The sequence below is a fragment of the Myzus persicae genome, unplaced genomic scaffold, assembly GCF_001856785.1.
Source record: "Myzus persicae strain clone G006 unplaced genomic scaffold, MPER_G0061.0, whole genome shotgun sequence".
In the NCBI taxonomy this organism is placed as follows: Eukaryota; Metazoa; Arthropoda; class Insecta; order Hemiptera; family Aphididae; genus Myzus; species Myzus persicae.
The window spans coordinates 1,272,561-1,294,464 of record NW_019100468.1 but is presented as its reverse complement, the minus strand read 5'-3'; the positions used below and the strand labels follow the sequence as shown (position 1 = coordinate 1,294,464).

The window sequence follows — 21,904 nt, the reverse complement described above, 5'->3', positions numbered from 1 at the left end:
GGGAAATTGTTGTGTACTAATTATAAAACCAAAAGAGGCGCTGGCTATTATAGTCAATATTTTAAATAATATGTCAAACGTCAGTATGCACGTCATGAACGCGTATCCGTGAAGCACTAACCTTACCAGTCCCATCAAATAATAATATTAAAATACAATATACGACCATCAAGAATAATATTTCAGTACTTTTTTTCTGGAACTTTTTTTCCTCAAACCTAAAGCGTGTAAAGGGTGTATTTGGAATATAAGACATATTTTAACATAATTCCAGTGTAATATTACTAAAATATCGTTTCATCCTCATGACTCCTCATAGCCTTACCACCTATGTATTATATAATATTTATACTACACACCGCAGTACAGTAAGCACCCGCTCCAAAGTCGACTCGGCGGACGAGCGTGTTTAAAATAATTCGTTTGTTTTGGTAACAGTTATCCACCCTCCTCTTTCTCAACCCCTAAATTGGGATCGTTCGCCCGATTTATTACTCGAGCAAAAAGCAAGCACTCCACGGCGTGTCCTTTGTGATTTTTGTAAACATCATACATTACATCAACCGTCGTAATACAATATTCCTTTAATGTCGTCAATTATTATCATTCGAATTCGATGACATTATTGGATACAGATTATTTACTTTTATTGACGTTATGTTCGTTGTAAATATCGGACAACTTTGTGTTTTTCGTAAATTATAATTCATAAACGTTAGTAATGAATCTTCTCTTATTATTGTACTTATTAGGTATATTATAACTTTCCAATCGTTTATTAAACTTGCTCATACATTGTTCCGATACCGACAACAAATAGCATGTGATTTATGATAACGCTAACCAAAACTATTATTACTTTTAACTGAATAAATATTAATTTTTCAAGTAAATAAAATGTTAATTTTCTCTCTCGTATACCGCGTTTATAATTAACATTGAAGTTAAGTTTAAAATTTACTTTGCCAAATTGAAATCACCGTTTTTTTGTAAAAAAATGAATCAAATAATGTTTGTATTACTTTGTCTTGTTAATACACAGTGTTAATGACATATAATAAATACGTTGTTTATAACAACATGCAGTCCGTATAACATAAAATATTAATGTCATATTTCAAATAAAGATGAGTTGGCACTTAGTGGAACCGACCCACGAAATTATTAATTGATAAATTGCATTCCATCAACGTGTTTTGTCTTAGATATTATAGTACCTACCTACCTATAGAATATTTTGTACCTACTGCGTTACCCCTTTTGTTACTTTAACAATTGTTTTCAGTCAGAATTTAAAACTATCAATATAACTGAATTATAAACAATGTGTTGATTACCATATAATATTTAGATCATTGTATTATTTATGTAATTGCTTAATAGTGGTTATAAACTCCGATTCTAATGAACCCCATATCAAATGATAAATAGGTATTATGTTCACCAATTAAACAATTCATTTTTTAATTGGATGAGTCTACATTAAGCAATTTAGACGTGTGAATTTTATAAACCGAGTATAAATGTTTACTGCCAATGGGCTTTAGGTTTTATCGGCAACTTTATTGTGTTAGTTAATTAATTATAAGTATATAAAGTGTAGAGGGGCGAAGAAGAGTGGCACAAGGGTACCCGCAAAATGTTGGCCCTATATATTTCGATCATTGAAACTTAAATATCTAATTATAATTTATAAACAATAATGTTAAAATTTGATTTTTATGTAAGTACTCCAAAAAATATTCTACTTAGTGATATGAAATTTAAAAATGTGTATTGTCATTCGAAAAGGAAAAACTCAAAAACCTTTAACGATAAAAATTTAAAACAATCTTATATTGAAATGAAATAAAATTATGCAAATATAATATTTTCAAAAATGTCGAAACTTTTCGAAATAATGAGAGTAGACACTTAAATGGAACACCTTGTATAGGTATATCGTATATAGGTACGACTGTATGATAAAATGCGAAAAGCTTGTAGATTCAGTAAGTGTGTATACGGCTCCACTCTGCGTGTAGGAAGCACCAGTTGATTGTGCAATTGCACGTCCCAACATCTGCGAAATAGATGTCTTTTAATTAATTTAACGAAGTCGGTGTAGGCTATGTGTGCACTAATTTAAATGGGCAATAACAACGGGAGAACGGTATATATAGTGTGTACCCTTTTAATTTCAATTAGGCCCTGGTCGGCTTAAGTATTATAACTTATGGGCGGGTGGCGGTCTCGGGGAGGGTAAAAGCGGAGTTTAGAGGGGAAGGCGTATTGTATTCGTATAATAATTGTAATATACGGGTGATGGGTTTCTATTAGGTCCCATATATTACAAATAATTAACACTAGCCCTGTACGTTGGTTAATTAGTGCATAAGGGAAACGATAACAGACGTATAAATTGGCTAAATTAATTTAAATGGATCCGTCCTAATTAAGCAGAAAACAAATCGACACGCACGTCCAAGTTTTATTGGAATTTGATTTAATATAGCGACGAAGGACGACGGGCAATAGTATATGACGGTCGCGCATGCTGCCACTCTTGTGTAAACAATATGAATGTTCGCAAAAATCATATTGGCAAACATTCAAAAAGTGGTTCACCTAAATATAGTATATATTTGTTTATTTTTTAGCCGACCGAAACTGGTTGTACAGATGACTAAATAGCGTTATTCAGCAGTCATTAAAAAACATATAATAGACTTCATCCATTATTTGCATCAAATTGAATTCATAATTTAAGTAATTTACACATAATATGATCTTCGAGCACAAAATATAAAAATTAACTTACTTAATTAGCACGACGTCAACTTTTCGTTGCAAGTTTTTAAACGAAAGACAAAACAAACTTACTATTACTATAGCATTTATTATGCTAGTAGTGTATTATGTAGTAGATGTGGTTAACCGATATTCAATTTATTTCAATTAGTAATGTGTGTTACGGTATGAGTGTAAAAAACAAATATCATATTAGTACTTATTAACATAGCGATGTGCAATGTGTCTCCTATGTAAGTTATGTAACGATTGAAATCAATTATAGAAATAAAAGTATACCATTTTCTATACATTTTGCAATTGCAAGTATGTATAACTATATTTTTTAACGTTATATCAGAAACGATAATTTTGGTAAATGTTGTTTTCTATCATAGTTCTACGTACTTATGATAAAATATATTATAAAATATCTTATAAAGGCATAATTTATGGGTGGTTTTTTATATTTTGTTTAGACGGCAGCCACCTGTATCTTAATTAATTTCAATTAAGAGGATACATGTATTTACTGTCTCTATAGTTCTTGCACACAGTTTGAAATTTACGATCCGCACCTCCATTTTTCGTTTTGGATATTAGAATAAATTGATCTGCTAAAAAACTCAACGACACGATAGATTTACCAGTGTATTAGAGTCGGATTTTTTCAATATTTTAATTTAGAGAACTGTTTAAGAGAGAGACAATGAATGGACGTGAAGCATTTTCTTAATCATTTTCGTAATTTAATAATTATAGGTATCATAGTATATTCTTTAGGGTGAAACGTAATTGTTCTTACATCGGTATAAATTATATTTAGGCAGGCGATGATCAATATTTATTTATTTAATAAAAGAATTAATATTTTATATGACATGTCAAGTATTTAACAACTGACAATTAAAAATTAAAAAGCGCATTGTTTTCATATTTTGCAGGAGCAGCTGGCGGAATGTTCTGCTATCATTGCCCAGCGCCCCCATTACACCCTACACCATCGACACGGATACCCTCAATCGACTATCCGTTTTCGTCGTCACATCCATGTAAGTATTAATCCCATAGTAAAGTACGTTCTATATTAACCACAATTAGATGATCATTAAAAAAGAAAACTATATATACATAATACCTGAATAAATGTAAATTTACTGTACTTATCTCTATGCTTGGAACCTTTACTTATACCTACATAATGTGTGGTACACATATTTTGTAATTGTAAATTATATGTTATTCATTACATATAACATATCATACGCGTGAACAATAAATATGGGAGTGTAAAACGAACGGAACATTTGTGTATAAATTAAACACCAGTAGTTTTGTATTGAAACAAAGTGAATTACTTGGATATTTAGATCGAGCTCCTATTTTTGAGTTTAAATAGGTATTTACATTGTTATTATTTGTTTCTGTTTACTGATTAATGATAGATCTATATACATTATACCTCTATTGTTTTCCCTGGGTAAAACCCCCTAATTATTATCAATGGTATCTTCAATTTCTTTTTAATTGCATTTATTATAAGCTTCCATATAATATGGCGATGGTGAATTGACTGCATTAAAATAGCGGCATTAAATCAACGTTTAACAACGTAATAATATTGTACAGCGAGCTTCAACATAATCTTTTTGCTTCTAAAAAATACACTATACAGACGCGACCGCATAACCCGGTAATTTAATTCCGGAAATGAAAATTTTTCCATGAATAATGAGTCTGGATTATCCTCCATTACCGGCGTCCCTATATGTATGCAATAATAATAACGAGGCTTAATTCTTTGTTTTGAAAGTTTTCTGTAGGGGCTCAAAGATCCACAACATGGTTAAAAATTTAAGTTTCAATTTCCGAAAGCTTGTTTTCACGGTGCTTGAATTTCCGTAAAAGTTCCGCAATATTGTCAGTCACGGGTTTTTGTATGCGAATAAAAGACGGAAAAATAAAAGCTATATTGATAAAATGATAAACTTTTGTATTACGTGCACCCCGGTTCCCGGGAAGAGTTCGCAACGTCGTGACTGGTAATGTTATAATTCGGTTTAAGCCGATTTCCATGGAGAGAACGGGTGGTTTTAAAGCCGATTTGCTTGTTCTTAAAAAACCGTAACTCCCATTTTACAGAAAAAAAATCCCAAAAACATACAGAGCTTTTAAAATAATATCAAACTGCCTCGCGTGCGATTAAAAAGAAAAAAAAGTAATAGTAATAATAAATATAAATAAAATAAAACCACGGTAACCCGATAGTGTGTGTTCGAGAGTTATTATATTTCTTCAGTCCCTTGGGTCCAAGAGGCCGGTTGTTGGCAGTGCATAATGGACCACAGTGCTGGGTAATTGGCGCCCATCTGTCTGACGGCCCAACAATTTGTATTTAAGCACTGGCCCGTCCGATTCGATTGGTATTTCGTGTGTTCTGACGGAGTGTAACGTGATTAATCAATGATACGCGTTGAGGTCGTATCTGAAAAGGGGATTTTTTTTTTCTACTGGGAACAAATGTATAGATGGAGTATATATATATATAATGTGAAAAATAAGATTACGTACATCAATGTTCACGAGTGTTTATGTAGTTATGAAGGGTCAGAAATTAGGGACTTTCTGCACACTTTGATCGAAACCTTAGCTAAATATTAATGGGCAATTCAATGTTTACATGGCACCCACCAAAAAGAAATAAGTATATTAAACATACATGATACATTAGGCATACTTATAATGTTTGTGTAGTAAAAAACATTTGAGAGAAATTAAGTTAATATGTCAGTAAATTATAAAAATCATGTACCTAACCGTGTATATTATGAAATATATTTTATAAATTGTATTCACTATTTAAAGATTTAAAACCAGAGTAAAATTGAATATTTATAAATAAATATTGGTATGCATAATCTTTTATGTACCTACCTATTGATTTATTCTCTAATAATACTTATATAACTGTATATATAAGTGGTTAATGAAAAATGATCACTGACAACCATAACCATATTATAAGTAATATAATCATGGCAACTATTGTGTAGGTACTATAAAATATTAATAACGATCAACCAGCAACCTTTAAATTGTAATTTTCGAACTGTTGTGTAAACCTGATCAGTTATATCATCAATAACTTCATAAAGTATAGTTATATTTGATTATCCTATAGTATCTACGCAAGCGTCCTTTTGGTAATTCCAATGTTTAGGTACTATATATCCACCACTTTGCCGAAAAACCATTATGGCTCATTACGCCGGTGCCAGACCGAGCTGTGTATGAATATTTCAAAGGCGCAGCTAACGAAAATTTCCATAATGCAATCCTGAAGGAAACCCACTGCCCCACCACACCCGCTACCCTTGATCCGTAATTAGGTTCATTCCTCCTTAATTAAATTCCAGATAGAATCCGTCCCGAAGCCCCTCGGGACTTCTCGGTCCTGCTCGGCGTCTTGTTCCATGATTCACTTAGGAGTTAAACGTTGTTAGGCGACGATAGCTTTTACTGGGATACCATCATCCCAGTCCCTTTTGCAATTCCTCTTCTCTAACCCACCTACTCCAATTTTGCCTGGGCGGGACGGACCTTTAACTACGTTTTCAGTTTTACACCATCAGTCACGTATATAGTATAAGTAAGGGAGAGTAGGTAGGTTCATTGATTTACAACCTAACTAATGTTTTTACTATCCCTTGATATTTTTAAATTACAAATAGTAAATTATATCCGGTCATTCACTTCCACCTTATTTGTAAAAAAAATGTAATTAATTTTACTAAAAAATAATAAAATTAACTGTGTATTATCTGAATAAAACAAATACATCTGCTTAGTTAATACTTAACTTAACTTCAAAAAAATATTAATGCTGATAAAATGTCAACGAATTTTAAATTTGATTGCAGGAAAGAAATATTTTTTAGGTTTTCGGTGGATCTGTTTTAAAATAATTATACGTTTATGTTTCCTGAAAACACTTAAACCTGTAAACCTAAAACCAAACACCATATTCAGCCTTCATCGCATTTTTTATGTATTGTGATTTAGTAATCAAATCCAAATTAATTAATAATGTATTAAATAATACTATAATTACATCTTAGTATATACTTTTGTTAATATTTTAGTTAAATTATATACCTAATACTATAACTAATTCAAATACATGGGTTATGTTTTATTTTAGACACTAGTTATTCATATCACCCTGCAATTCATGATGATTCATTTGTCAGACGTAAACAAAGAAGGAATCGAACTACATTTACACTACAACAGGTATGTCATGTTTATACTAAAAATGTTAAATACTGTTTATACTGTTGAATGTTGATACTCAAAAATATTTATATTTTGTTGTCATAATATATGATGTATTCTTAGTTTCTTACTGTGTTATAGGTGGTTATTATTCATAAATTTAAATGTTTATTGTTTATAGTTTCATACAATAATAGTTATTCATCAATTTACACTTAGTAGGTACACTACGAGTATACAGAAAGATTTTCGGCAAGCATGCTGCATGCTTACTTCCTTTTTTAATAATACATTTATTAAATATCTTATATTCGGATTTTTTTAGTTTACTTAAGACCATATTACACATACTAAGATTTCTATGAAATTTAAGGAGTGCGGCGTGGCAATGAAAACTTTTTTTAATGAAAACTAACCTTTTCATAGTAAATTGTTAAGCTGATGATTTTTTTGAAGATATTGACCAAACAAAATTTTAACAAGTATTTTTTGAGTTATTAAACTTTATGTTTTAAAGATAATAATCCTTAATAATTTTTGTGGGACAAATAAATATAGATATAATGTAATGTTTTTCTTGAATAATTATTTAAAATTCTGTATAACAATATTATTTACCATATCATTTTAAATGCATCATTTATCCCCCGTGTATTTAAACCTATTATCGTATGACATGATAATATATATGATGGTATCGATTGTGGATACATCCAAAATATTAATTATGATATAAATAATTCCAAATTTTAACAAATATTCTCTGAATGATATGCATTATAAATTGCTTACCTATTTATTTTTTTTAGTTACATATAAACTTTTGTTTAGTTTTAAATTAAAATCAAAATAAATGGACAATTAAAAAAAATAATCAACTGGTAGGGTTTAATTTTAAAATTGAAGTATTGAAGTAGCTACCTCGTATCTAAATAGCAAATTTTCAACGGAAATGATGAAGTTATCTTAATTTTTTATTTTAATAGGCACTTTGAGGAAATTGTGTTTTCTTATGGTAATCGTACGTATGACATTTTAACAATGTCGATTAAGCATTGACCAAATTACAACACTTTTACAGAACTTTTTACTTATAAAACACAGAGTTGCAAACATTATTTTATTAAGTTATGTTACAAACCTTATACTTTATTATAATCAATTATAATTAAATTAAATGTCTCTTATTTTCATTATTTTAGCTCGAAGAACTGGAAACGGCATTCGCTCAGACTCACTACCCAGATGTATTTACAAGGGAAGATTTAGCAGCTAAAATTCAACTGACCGAAGCCCGTGTTCAGGTAATATTAAAAAACATACACCATATTATATCATAGTATAACTGTATAAAAAATATTTCATTAATAAATATTGAAACTGACGAAACAACGCTTTTTAAGCGAATAATATCTACGAAGGAGAACATTATAGAAACATAAAAATGATTATACTCACCATAAGAAACTGTACCATCGTACATACTATATTAATCCTAATAAATTTCAATTATCCTACGGATGCAACATTTTATGCCTTTGTGGGCTTGTGGCATTTAATTCGATACGAAAGCAAATATCTCATAGTTTATCTCTTTATTTTTACGCAAACATTGCAAACGACGCCGCCATAATAAGTAAGACGGTTCGGTTGCTATGGTAACGCGTCGGCTCTGGCCGCCATTGAATACACTTAAGGGGTTAACTTAATAAAATCACTGATGTAATAAATAATATGACGAACTTTTAAACCTTTATTTTTATATTTTTATATAATTATAATTTGCGGAAAAGTGTACGCATCAACCTATGCTGAAGGCTAAAAACTTCGCTCTCTCAATTAAATAATACACTCTTTTTCATTATAAACGCGTTGGGCACGTCTGCCACAAATGATCGATGAATAATTCAATTATTGAGCTAATCGTATTTAAACTTTGATACCTACTAGGACTAAAATGAAAACAAAAGCAAGAATATCCCGACGAGTGCTATTTAAGAACAAGATAAGTTTCAATGAGAAAACATAAATAAGCAGATAAAAATGCCTTTTAAAATACAAGAAATTCATTATTATTTTTATGTAAGTTGTAAACATTTCTTTGCAGCGCCAATTCAAAAATTAGACCAAATTAACTCGTTACATTTTAATATTTGATCAATTATAGAAATATATAATTACACATTTTAGTATTTGGTTTTCGACACATCATAGATTTTTGCTATAAGCTTTCTCTGTTTATTTTATTGAACCTGAATCTAAGTTAATGTCTAAACTTCAGAAAATGCAAAAATACAAAGAAAAAAATAATGGTTATTGAAATATTTGGATTTGAATCTGTTATTGTAACAATATAATTGTTATTGTTTGTTAACTATGCAGTTTAAACCAACTACGTACCTATATACTGTGTTTTTATTAGGCTACGATTTTCGTGCATAAAATTTAAATTAAAAAAATATTACAATCCTTGAGTTATAAGTTCCTAAAGTGAGATTAACTTTAAAACAAATCTCTAAGTATATCTGAATAATAATAATTAATATGCACATGCTACGCAAAAATGTTATTTTTCTCATTAATTATTTAAGCAGAGAATTTTCATCTTTTGTCTTGCAAAAATATAATTATCAAAAAACACTTTTTTTCTGCTGACCCTTGAAACTAACACAACCAGTAATTGGAGGCATTGTTTTGACGTCTGGGAGGTCGTCGTCCGTCAATTAGTGTTGGACACTCCATCACAGACCCCTGTCTCAGTGCAACACAAAATAATGATAATTAATAATAATGTTAAGGTTTCCTGCCTTCAAGCTGTTCTAAAGAGGAGCTTTCTTTATTGTTTTTTTTATTTATTTTTTTTTTTAATAAGGCTTAACATAAGTAAGTATGTTTTATTATACAATTGAATTTATACCTCTCACTTCTTAGTTTCTATCAACCTAGTAGTTAGTTTAAAACGTTAAAAGCACATAGCTTATTATATTAACCAAAACATAAAACTACAAATATAATAATTCTTGAAACTGTATTTCAACAGATTGCATGATCTGTAAATAATTTGTAGGTATTTTAAAATTTATAAAAAAATATAATACGAATAATATAACTCCAAGATAGTTTGTGTCTAAAAAAACCATATTTATTATTAATTATTATGATAGGAATAAAATTAAAATGTATTAATTTATCTAATATAATATTTTAACATACTTCAATAAAATATTGTTGCTATAATCGGCATAGGTTCGAATCATTAATTTATTTTGGTTCACATATTATTTTAACTTAGAAGGCACTTACCACTTATGCTTTATTAATTTTAATATTGAGTCAGAATCAATAAACAATTTATTGATTCTAAAACATCAGAATGAACACACTTTGAATATTTAATGGTATTTTAAAGCTTAACTCAATAATCGTAATCCAATAAAGTATAATACATAGGTACTCAAATATTCGTTTTAAGCCAGTGTACCTATATTAATACCGGACGTTATATAACATTTCCAAAACTATGTTAATTTCTTCCAACTCAAAATTCTGTTTATTAATATGTATTAAAATGCTTGTATAAATTTACTTTAATACTTATATACAATTAATTAGGTGTATAACTTAATAGTTTATACTCAGGTCATTATTGCCTAATAACACGTTGAAATAAAATCGTCTGTGTATATCACGCAATAACACAGGTGAATTGTGAAATAAAATTGAAAACCAAATTGAAAAAGTCAACCTCATCTAAACTATGTACACGCGTATAAACATATAAATTTATCTTTAGAATTATTTCGAGTGTAAATCTTACCTCTGTGGAAGAGCAGAGTAGCAGACATAAAATATTAGGGTTCTTTTTTATTTTAAACCAACGAGGGTTAAGGGAGCCTGGGGGTGATTTTCGATTTCAATGTAATCCGACAGCTAATAGGCTACCCAAATGTCAATATAGTTTTACTTGTCTCGGACCATTAATGTCTCGTGCGATGCAGCACATACGGTACACCTAAAGAGACCACAAAATCCTTAGAGATTTCGGTTATGTAATATATCCGTTTTGTGATTTCCTTTTTAAAATTATTTTTTATACGTACGCAACATACATTGATATATGCTCTATACGTTGAAATATTTGTTTCTTTGTATCTTTTTTAAAGTTTTAAAATTGATAAGCATTAAGATATTAAATTTTACAATTAATTATTCGAAAAATGTATATAATATTACAAAAACGATTGTGCCTATTATATGCGTATTACACAATATAATCGTTTTTTAATAATATACGCGTTAATAAAATACGAATTTTAATTACATTTTTTAAATCCTCGCGTTTTATCATTATTATTATTATATTTTTTTTTTTTGCAGGATTTGAATGATTTAAATTTTAATACGTTAATAGAAAAAACAGAGCATTTTAATTACAAACGTATAATGTATTAAAACTGTATGATTTAAATTATACTTGCATAATCATTTTGGAAGTTCCAATTAAAACCTCCACAACAAAGTGAAGGTACCAAGATATATATATATAAATATATTATTATATGCTTAATATGCCTTTTTTTTTCAATTTTAAATTCTCACTTTAAAAATACCATAATATTTAAAAAGATTACAATGTTTCGGCAATTTCAATTTGCGTCTCCCGCGAGTTGCTCTTTCTCTCTCGGTTTAATTTTTTTAATACAAACAAAGTGTTACCTATACCCCCGACCGGCTGAGGAATTTCTATTCAAAACTAGCATTTAATCACAGCTGCTGAAAATCTGCAGTAGTTGTTCGTTAAAACGAAAATTTATGTACAAATTATGTCTGTTTCGACGGGTAATTTTTCAAACGCTCCTGCAGGCTCACGCACTCGACCGCGTGGTATAACACGGGCAAAGTAAGAGTCGCACTTGGAAACAAAGCTCTAAACACAGACGAATAAAACTACATTCGTTCCCTCTCGTGTCAAGCATAGATACATGCCGTTTCCTGAAGGCATACTCCTTACTTTACTTACACACACGGTGGAGTTGCACGCTAGATATGCTTAAAAAAAAAAATTCAAGGGTTCTTTGGGGGTCTCTTGTGGCTTCGGCGCGGACTCTACGTCACTTAACGAATTGATACCACGACCCCGTTGGTGTTATTGATGTTTATTTGACAGCCGCGCATTTTGATTCCCAAATGGGTTATAGACGTAGAAGAGGCTGTGCCGGTAAGGCCCTGAGTGTGGGGTATATTCGCGCGGCTGTAGCAACAATAACCAGTAAAGTTTTAAACAACTGGAGAGTGAAAGAAGCCTGCGAGCGAACAAGACAGCACAAACCAAATGATGGCTCCTTGACGTCGTGCGTGTGTTTTGTGGACGTTTATTTATTAAGCAATGCTTCTCGAGTCGGCAGCTGACGGAATAAGAAAAATAAAAAAAGAATAAATATTTTCAATATACTTTATGAAATTTTAGAAAAGGGGTCAAACGGTTAGGTTTTAAATCGGCTTTTAACGTCAAAATGTCGACTATCGATTAATAGTAAATTTACCATACACATACAAATGCGCTGTTGTTGTTGTACAATTATATTGAAATTTAAAATATTATTATAATATAATATACTGATTAGTGTTATCTACTGTTAAGTACAATAATTATCAATAATTTTGATGATTTGCGTATTTTGTATTGTTATACATATAGCCTATAGGATATAAGTATAGTATTAAGATTTAATATGATTACCTTTACGAATTATAAATTATGATATAATAATATTACTCATGTATAACCTAAACCCAATGTTCGTCACAAAAAAATAAATAGATGACGCAGGTAACATTTTTCGTTTTTTTTTTTTTTTGGTCTATAGGTCTGGTTCCAAAATCGTAGAGCGAAATGGAGAAAAGCCGAACGCCTGAAAGAAGAGCAAAGAAAACGAGAAGAACACGATAGGACTGGTTCACTGCAAGAACAGCTGGATCATATGGCTAAAGATATGCAACATTCACCGTCCACAAAAGTATGTTAATTCATAATAATAATTTTAAAAAAACATTATACTTTCCCTGCAGCGTATTTCGATGAGATATTTTACACCTTAAAAGTTTTATGTTTGACGGTAACAAAAATTTAGGCAAATAATAATGTTCAGAGTATATATATATAATATATTATTGTTAGCACATCACATTGTGTAGTTTTAAAACGAGAACGACAAACTTTCAAGCTTTTGGCCGTTTGTCATAAAAACACGCGTTTTATGATACATATAATAATAATCGAGAAGCCCCCAGTAAGATATATATCTTTTGAGAAATATGACCAAATGCAACAGCAGACAATATGTAATAACAATAAGAGGTTTTAGCCACAAATCTTGGTGCAGAATGTTGTGTTCGCCGAGTGTAGATTTATTTATTTATAGAAAACCCTTTCTGCAAACGAACCTAAATATAATGGAGGGAGATGACGGGATTTTTGATTTATCCGTTAAGTTTAATTTGCCCCAGGTGTTTTACGTAGAGCATATCCAAATTTATGGTGTTACAATGATGTCATCTTAACCCTTTTTAATGTATAACCGAACATTGCGCTATGGCATTATATATGCGTTCGCAGCGGTTTTCCTTCATATATTTATCACCCGAGTCGCTTGTCATCGCGTCCGCTGATTTATTGTCGCCAGTTAATAATCTCTTAACGCTTTTTCGTTAATGTCAAGCAAATAGTTTCCAGTTGTCGCTTAAAAAACAAACAAGCATTAAAAAATGAAAAAAAAACGAAGGAAAAATGGAAATAAAAAAAGGGCGAACAGTAGAAAAAAACCTACTTTACAGTTAACCAAGATGGTCGACGGCGCCATATTTATTTCATTTCTTCTTTTTACGACGCTCGTTTTCACAGCGGACGTAATGTATTATTTATTAACCGGACCCGCGGGTCATAAATCATGAAACCGAATAAAAACGACAGTATTACCACAGTTTCCTCCGGATGATCATTTTTCAACCATAAATAACTTTGCCATTATATTATGTTTTAAAATGAAAAATAAAACAAGTGCAATATATATAACCGACACGATAATTCTTTTTACTCGGACTTGTAAAAAACTCATTCATTCGATAGTAATAATGTTTGTATTTTAATATTTATATTTTTCTCTTGTACATGTACTATTGTAGTGTTGTAAAATCATTATCCTTTTATGTTGTACATAGGCTAACGCAATAGAAGGCGAACAGAGAGACGATGGACATAGTGGCAGCGAGCCAGACGAAGATGCACGTACCAGTACTGTTCACATATCGGACCGAAGCGAATCACCTGCCAGCTGTGGCATGAACGGCGGTCCAGACGATAGGCCAACGTCACCATCGCCAACAGGGTTAGTTTATAGTATTTTGTTGCCTGTGATATGTCGGGTCACTGGATATAGTGAAACCTATTGGATATCATTTTGACCGAATTTAGAAAAATTTGTGTTGATTAAACTACGATTGCAATGATGTTTTTTCCATACCACAAAATATATGTATGTTTTAAATGTCTGGCCTTCCGTTAAAAATATATATATATAGCAGAGATTGTTGTTCTGATGAGATATTTAATTTAATATACGTATGTATATATTTTTTTTTTCATAGTAATAATTTGATGATAAACACATCCCGCATGATACATATCATAAGTCAACTAAATTGTTTTCATTAGATCTATACTCGATGGTCAATTTAAAGTATTGTAGCTTGTACAGGTTAAAGAACTATATATTATGCTATAAGTATGTACAAAATCACGTATTATTAGCTCAGTTAAGGAGGTGCCTACCTATTTATTGAAATATACATTGGCAATCAAACATAAATCATAATGATATTTAAATTCACTTTTCAATTTAATGTAATTTGTTTTTTTACTAAATTGGTTAGATTTAACTCGTATACCGTTTGATAATATATATTATTTACTATTGAAACGGGACCATTCGTTTGAAGTTATAATCAGTTCCACAAAAATATGTAGATACCTGGTTATGGAACAAATTAGTTGTACACATTGCAGTATAACATAATTCGTTTCAAATTTTGACAATAAAATACTATCTAGTGTCGATGTGTGAATTGTATGATAAATGAAAATAATCCCCTTTTTATTTTATGCAATAAGTATATTATACTATGCTGTGTACATAAAATAATATGCCATTAAACCGAATGACAATAAGTGTCCTTGGCTAATTTCATTCGATTCGAAATGGTGTGTAGCGCTTGTTATGCCACGCGTCCAATTGTTGTTAATAAATCGTAATGCAGTTTAAGTGAAGATAAATTCAAATTATACTTGGTAATTGAGCCAATTAAACAATCAATTCGAATGGCTGGCGATAGAACTATACACTGTCACGCGTTTTTTCCTCAAGTGACAATGAAGATAATAACACTAGTAATGATTGCTTTTTTCATATACAACAATAATTTAAGGACTTGAATATTTTAAATGTTTTCATGCGTTTATTTTGTTATTATTAAATTCTAAGAGTTTTTTTGTTTTGTTTTTGTTTTAGAAATGGAACCGTTGTGGTGCCAGATTCTCCAACTCCTAGCCTAAGTCCTTCGCAAATCCGACCACCCATCAGTGTAGCAACGTCGACATTCAATCATTCAATATTTACTCCATTCTCTTCCGAAGGGTAAGTAAATTACTGCAATTTGTCAAAAGATTAACCATGATCCTTGCGAAAAACCAAAACCATTCATTCATTCAATACCTGCGGGTCATTCGTGTTAAAAAAAATACCAACTAGCTTTATTTATTTATACTACACCCGTACGTGTACCAACCACTAAACAGATGGCGTATACGTGTATATATGTTCTTGTGGCTTATGGCTATAGGCTACCCTTTTTTCTCTCAAAATTGTTGTGTTAGCAGATTGTCCGAAATTGAACAAAAGACCCGCCACTGGGGTGTTCTCTGAAGGGTCGTTCTCACTGCAGTGACGCGATTGTCGCAGCCAACTTTTTTGCTTGTTTTTTCTCCCTATCGCTAATTTATTATGTAAAATCGCATTATAATATTATATACATCGAGTTGGTTTTCAAGTACACGTATCGATTACGTTGACAAATTAAATACAACGTGAAAAATTAACTATTAAAAAAAATCACTACTAAACTTAATTTGAATTTACAATATACCTTTGAAACGTATCCACCAACATGAACACATTGTATTATGTATTTATGTAGGTATATGTAGGTATGTAAAATATTCTATCTTACGTTAATTGTAAAATAAATATTGTAGATGTTTCGAACAACACATTAATTTGAATTTAAATATGTTATGTGTGGATAATTTAATACTCTCTAAAGGATAATGAGTAGATAATTTAAATAAAGTTCTACCAACTCCCTTCTGACTTCATGTGTGTATATATATATTATATACGATATGATAAAATTAAGCTAATTGTAAGTAACGCAGTATGCATGCATTTCTTAATTTCCCAAGAGAGCATGCTCTATAGATCAAGAGGTGTGTATATGTACCAAGTGTACGCATTTTGATTAACATGTTTTTACACAAAACTGTGACGATTATATTTTAATAGCGTTAATAGTATTACAATCACTATATAGATTATATAGTGCGCATAAAGTATAAACCCTTTTCCATTATAGATGTTCGTAATACAAATAAAAATTTTAATAATTAATATGTAATTAATATCCACAAACAGTTCTTTCAGGTTTTTATTACAACCCTCTTAAATTCTGGGTGTAGAATTTTCTTTTTTATAGGTAGTATCGAAACATTCGAAACTATCTAAAGAACGTTTTATATAATACATAGTTCAAACTTACACAATCTATTTCATCTGTCCAAACGCTCCATATATCTTGTTTATTTTTCTAGTCCTGCCAGCCCTCGGCTCCTAGCTTTTATTACATCCTATTTACTTTCTTTACAACTTTAGTATCAGTAATTTTTTCTTTACTTTGACATAATCTCTGTGGGTTTTTTCATAGATATTTCAATTGAAATTTTTAGAATTCCATTAATAAATTCGTATAAGCGTTACTCATGTCACATAGTTTATATGCACTCGATGTTTATATCTTTTCAATTTCAGTTTATTGTTTACGGTTTTTTTTTTACCTCAGTTGATTTATCGCGTCCTCGAATACCGTTTGAAATATTGTCATATCTCACTTCTCCCGCATTGCAAGGTTCTTATATTTGTAGCACGGCGTTTGTAAAAAGTACTGCAGTATTTCTTGAGTATCCGCCTTATAAACTATAAAATAATATGGCTTTTACGAATTGTTGGTTTCGATCTTTGAAGAGCAATTTTAGTGACGGCACAAACTAATAAATAATGTGTTTGTTTAATTCATTTATAATTATTTACAACTACCAAACTACCACCATAAATTAGCCGAATCGACGACGGATGTGAAGGTTTACAATAAAATAGTAATAATAATACTTTAATACTAATTACAAACCTCGGGGTGGTCGGATCCGGAGGATTGAATAGTTAGAACCGTTGGTGGTGCAGAATATTGTTTGTATATAAGACGTATACACACAAAATAAAATGATCGCCAGTCGTGTATTATAATATATTATTGTTTTAGCGATTCACATGTCAATCCTCCGGCCCGCGACCGCCCACCCTTGTCGTGCAACTCGCGTATATTATATTATAATAATATTATTATTATTGCTGTTGTTTCCCGCCCCTGAGAGGACAAAACGATATTCTCCGCTTTGGAAATCCTCGACCGGCGGAGACAACCGTCGGTATCATGGTGTTATTAACGTGGAAAAGTTTTTCGTTCGGTGACAAGCGCGCACGTGCTGCAGCACCACACAAACACACACGCGGGCGCGCCGCGCGCACACGTGCCGCCTGGTACACCGGCGGTGGTCTCAGGTTACCGAATAATTCGGTTTCGACGGTCCGCGAGGACTACGGAGCTACGGGTGCGGAGCACGAGTCCGACAACCTCATGTCCCCATCCCACAATCCGCACACCCCACCGAAAACTGTGCGACGCTACGGCTATTTTACCATTATTGTTATAGTGAATCGACGATCGTCGTCGTAGTAGTAGTGATTATAATAATATAACAACAACAATAATAACGCATAACCGCCGTAAGAGAAGTGCGTTAATTCGATTTGAATCGTGTGCAGTGTTATTTAGAACTTAATAATATTATATTACACCCGCCGGGTGCGATTTCGATTGAGTAAATGCGATGCCGGTGCTATAACGATTATAGCGTGGTGTAAACGTCCGTAGACCATATAGATACTACCTACCTATATTACATGTATGGTGCGACGTATTTTTTTGTCCAACTATGACGACATTACCCGCGTTTATAATTGCCGCAAATGCCATGTGATTTGGTGTAAAGAACGATTCCACAAATTTGATGTATATAATATGATATACTGTGGGGGATGAGGTGACCGAGTGGTCTGACGCGTCCGCTGCGACGCAGCCGGTCGCGGTTCGATCCTCGGCTACCGGGCGGCATTTTTCTCCGGACAAGTCGCGGTGACCGGAGAACAAGTGCTGCCATACCCCACCTCCGGGGCATGGCAGAAACCTACGGGTGCCCCATTCGAAATTCTGCCAAAAACAAATACACACGTGTTCCCCCCTACCGTCCCAAAAATATACAATACAAATCCTACTACAGCTAATGGCCTCAGTTGTCGAAGCTTAAGATCAATAAAAAAAATATGATATACTAGTATACTACATAGGTACACTATTCTACATGCTTTTTTATGCAACGTTACCAACACCATTGTTTCCACTCATTATTGAAAATTATAAAAATGTTGTAATAATAATATTGATATTTGTCTTATTATACTTTATCTACAACATTTCATTTATGCATTTTTGATAATTGGCAATGCTGCCGTTGCACGAAAAACACGATGTTTTGGCACCAAATTGAAGCTTGTGAGATTTCCCAAATATCTGTTATAATTACAAAACATACATCCAATCCTAAGGTTAATAAATCCTATTATATTAACAGTTACGATAAGTCCAACAATGTGTGAAACAAAATCAAGTTTTTTTCCGAACGTTTTGTTTTCAAAACGGCAGAATCGTCTATTGCATAAAACGATATTATATTAAGTTACAATAATATATTTTTTTATAATTGTATACGTCATGTCTTCCAGTATGATAAGCATTGACAACATTGAATGCAGAATCCAATATAAAAATTTAAATAATTGCAAGTTCGAGTATGTATGTGTCGGCGATTTCCATTACAGCATAAACATGACCTAATACCGCACAAAATGCATTACCCAATACTATACACAAAAATAGATCGATACCGCACAAATTTATTAAAATTAATTCAAATTTAAATATATAGGGGATTAAAAAGTTATTTTTTGTAGATACTTTGTTAAATAAATGTAGACTATATAATGTATATAACTATACATCTTTATAAAAAATAAAACTAGGTAATATTGTATTCAAATTGTGGGCCGTGAAAAATGTATATTTATTTTTTGTGACTTGGCTTTATACATAAAAGGTTGCTGACCCCTGGTGTACGTCATTAAAAATAACATTTAGATTTTATGATTTTTATATAATTAGTTAATAATCGAAAACAAATATATTTAATAGTTTAAATTACGATAAAGCAAAAAAATTTTAATAAACTGTGGGTAAGTTAAACAAATAGGTACATAATATATCAATACTATTTTATTTCCAAATTAATTTTCAATTATTTATTTTATATAATATTTTTTACGTAACTATACATATATCATACAGTAGATATGTATATACACGCACTAAAATCAATATTGAAATTAAAAATGATATGCAATTTGTATATTATAACATAAAAAAATAATATTTACATGGTAAATTTAGATTTTACGTATTTGTACAAATTATTGAGAGCTATCCTTTATGCATTATTAAAATGATTTTACTGAAAATGTTGTGTACTGAATAGTAATAGTTGGTAAATAACACTCAGAAATTAAATTACATCCAATCGAGCAATGTGTACAATTTAATATTATAAACTTACTGCCCAAAATTTTAATCCCAATACTGATCCCGATACGTATTTAGTATTTACTATTTAGTATTAACATATTATAAACTCGTATAGTCTATATTATGGGTACAATAGGTACATAAATACATAATTCCTATTGATTCTTATATATTCGAAATATAATATGAAGGTTTGGTAAAATATTTTTAATTGTGTATACGACATTATAACATATCAATATGTCATGATATATAAATAATATTAATTATTAGTATAGTAGTAACAAAGTTATCTACTCGCTTAAAACAGACGGCGTAATCAGTTGCCGCGAATTTCACAATGAAAACAATTTCTGTAATTTACTCAGATCTAATTCTACTCCCGTTTTCTCTTTGTTTCGGTTAATTTACATTTTACCCGAGTTGAATTATGAACTTTAAAATGTCTAATATCATTTGAGTACTGAATATATCTCCACTCTAACGAATTACATCGAAACTTTCCTTTCAACATTTCATCGTTAATGTATTTATTAAATGCACCCACAATTAAGCAAAAACAATAAGAAACATTTATTTTAACAATTACTGTTCATAATATATACGTCTTAAATATATGGATATTATTCTACTTATATACTTAACGAATTTTCATAATTTTGTGATTGGACATCGTACAACTTTAATTATTTTTTTGCTTAATATTTTGTAAATTAGCTGACAAAATGGTTTTTTAGGAGATTGAAATATATTATAATAGAAATGATGATAACCAGTAGCAGTTTATTATTTTATTATTATGATAGTAAATACAATACTAAGTGTTATTAAATGTTTAAAATCTACGATTTATTTGTATGGTTATTCTTTTATTTGTTATATGGTGTTGAGAAACGTTACTCATTATAAAATATGATACATAAAAGAATAATAAATACATTTTTTTCGCATTTCATCCTATTTCATTAATAAGTAAAAATATTATATAACAATACATAACACAAAAGTTGAAAACGAAATAAAATATTTTAATATTACACGGTTAAACTACGTACCATATGGGACGTTTCTACATATATACAAGATAAGAAAATCTGTAAATAATATTATTTCACCGCTTTTATATCATTAAGTATGTCCTTTGTTGTTATATACCCATAAAAAAATCAATTGGAAAATTAAGTCAAGCAACTATGTATGAATGTAGCGGGTACGTAGAATCTATTGGGTTTAGTCAAGTTACTCAAGAAGTTAAGCATTTGTCCAAAACAAAACTTTTAATTGATTCTCTATTGTTTGTTCGTCTATCTATATTTTGGTTATCGTGAAACGTCTCTAATCGACCCCTTCGCAAATTCACAATAACTAAATCACTGAAAGTGTTTGATAATCGCGCTACTCCAGTCTATTAATGTTCATAAATAATACTAATACAATTGTATGAAAGTATCTACATTTGTTTCGTACAATACGAGTAAAATGTAATCTCGGTCTCTATATACCCATTGGCATGGACATATGGTTAGTAAAGATATTTAAAAAAATTATTTAAATGCATCTGACATTTTAAGATTTAGATATTATATTGATACTAAATACTGGATCAAAAAATATTTAACGGTATAAAATACATTTTTTAAAGTAACTATTATAGTAAGTAAAATGTATAAGATGTAAAATACTTCTATCTTAACTTAAGAATGAACCCATACGAATTGTGAGGCCCAGAACTAAACCACCCGCCTATTTATAGCCTTTACCTAAACGGCCATACAAACAGCAT

At 30.7% G+C, this 21,904-nt stretch overlaps 1 protein-coding gene across 1 annotated transcript in view; it reads left to right on the top strand.

The window, feature by feature from the left end:
- LOC111039202 (paired mesoderm homeobox protein 2B-like) overlaps positions 1-21,904 on the top strand; it is a 41,311-nt gene that overhangs the window by 3,818 nt on the left and 15,589 nt on the right. The window contains exons 2-7 of the mRNA XM_022322974.1: positions 3,714-3,821; positions 6,971-7,062; positions 8,247-8,348; positions 12,912-13,061; positions 14,263-14,429; positions 15,609-15,734. Coding sequence (XP_022178666.1) covers positions 3,728-3,821; positions 6,971-7,062; positions 8,247-8,348; positions 12,912-13,061; positions 14,263-14,429; positions 15,609-15,734 — 731 coding nt within the window. The 5' untranslated portion in view covers positions 3,714-3,727. The remainder of the gene's footprint in view (positions 1-3,713; positions 3,822-6,970; positions 7,063-8,246; positions 8,349-12,911; positions 13,062-14,262; positions 14,430-15,608; positions 15,735-21,904) is intronic.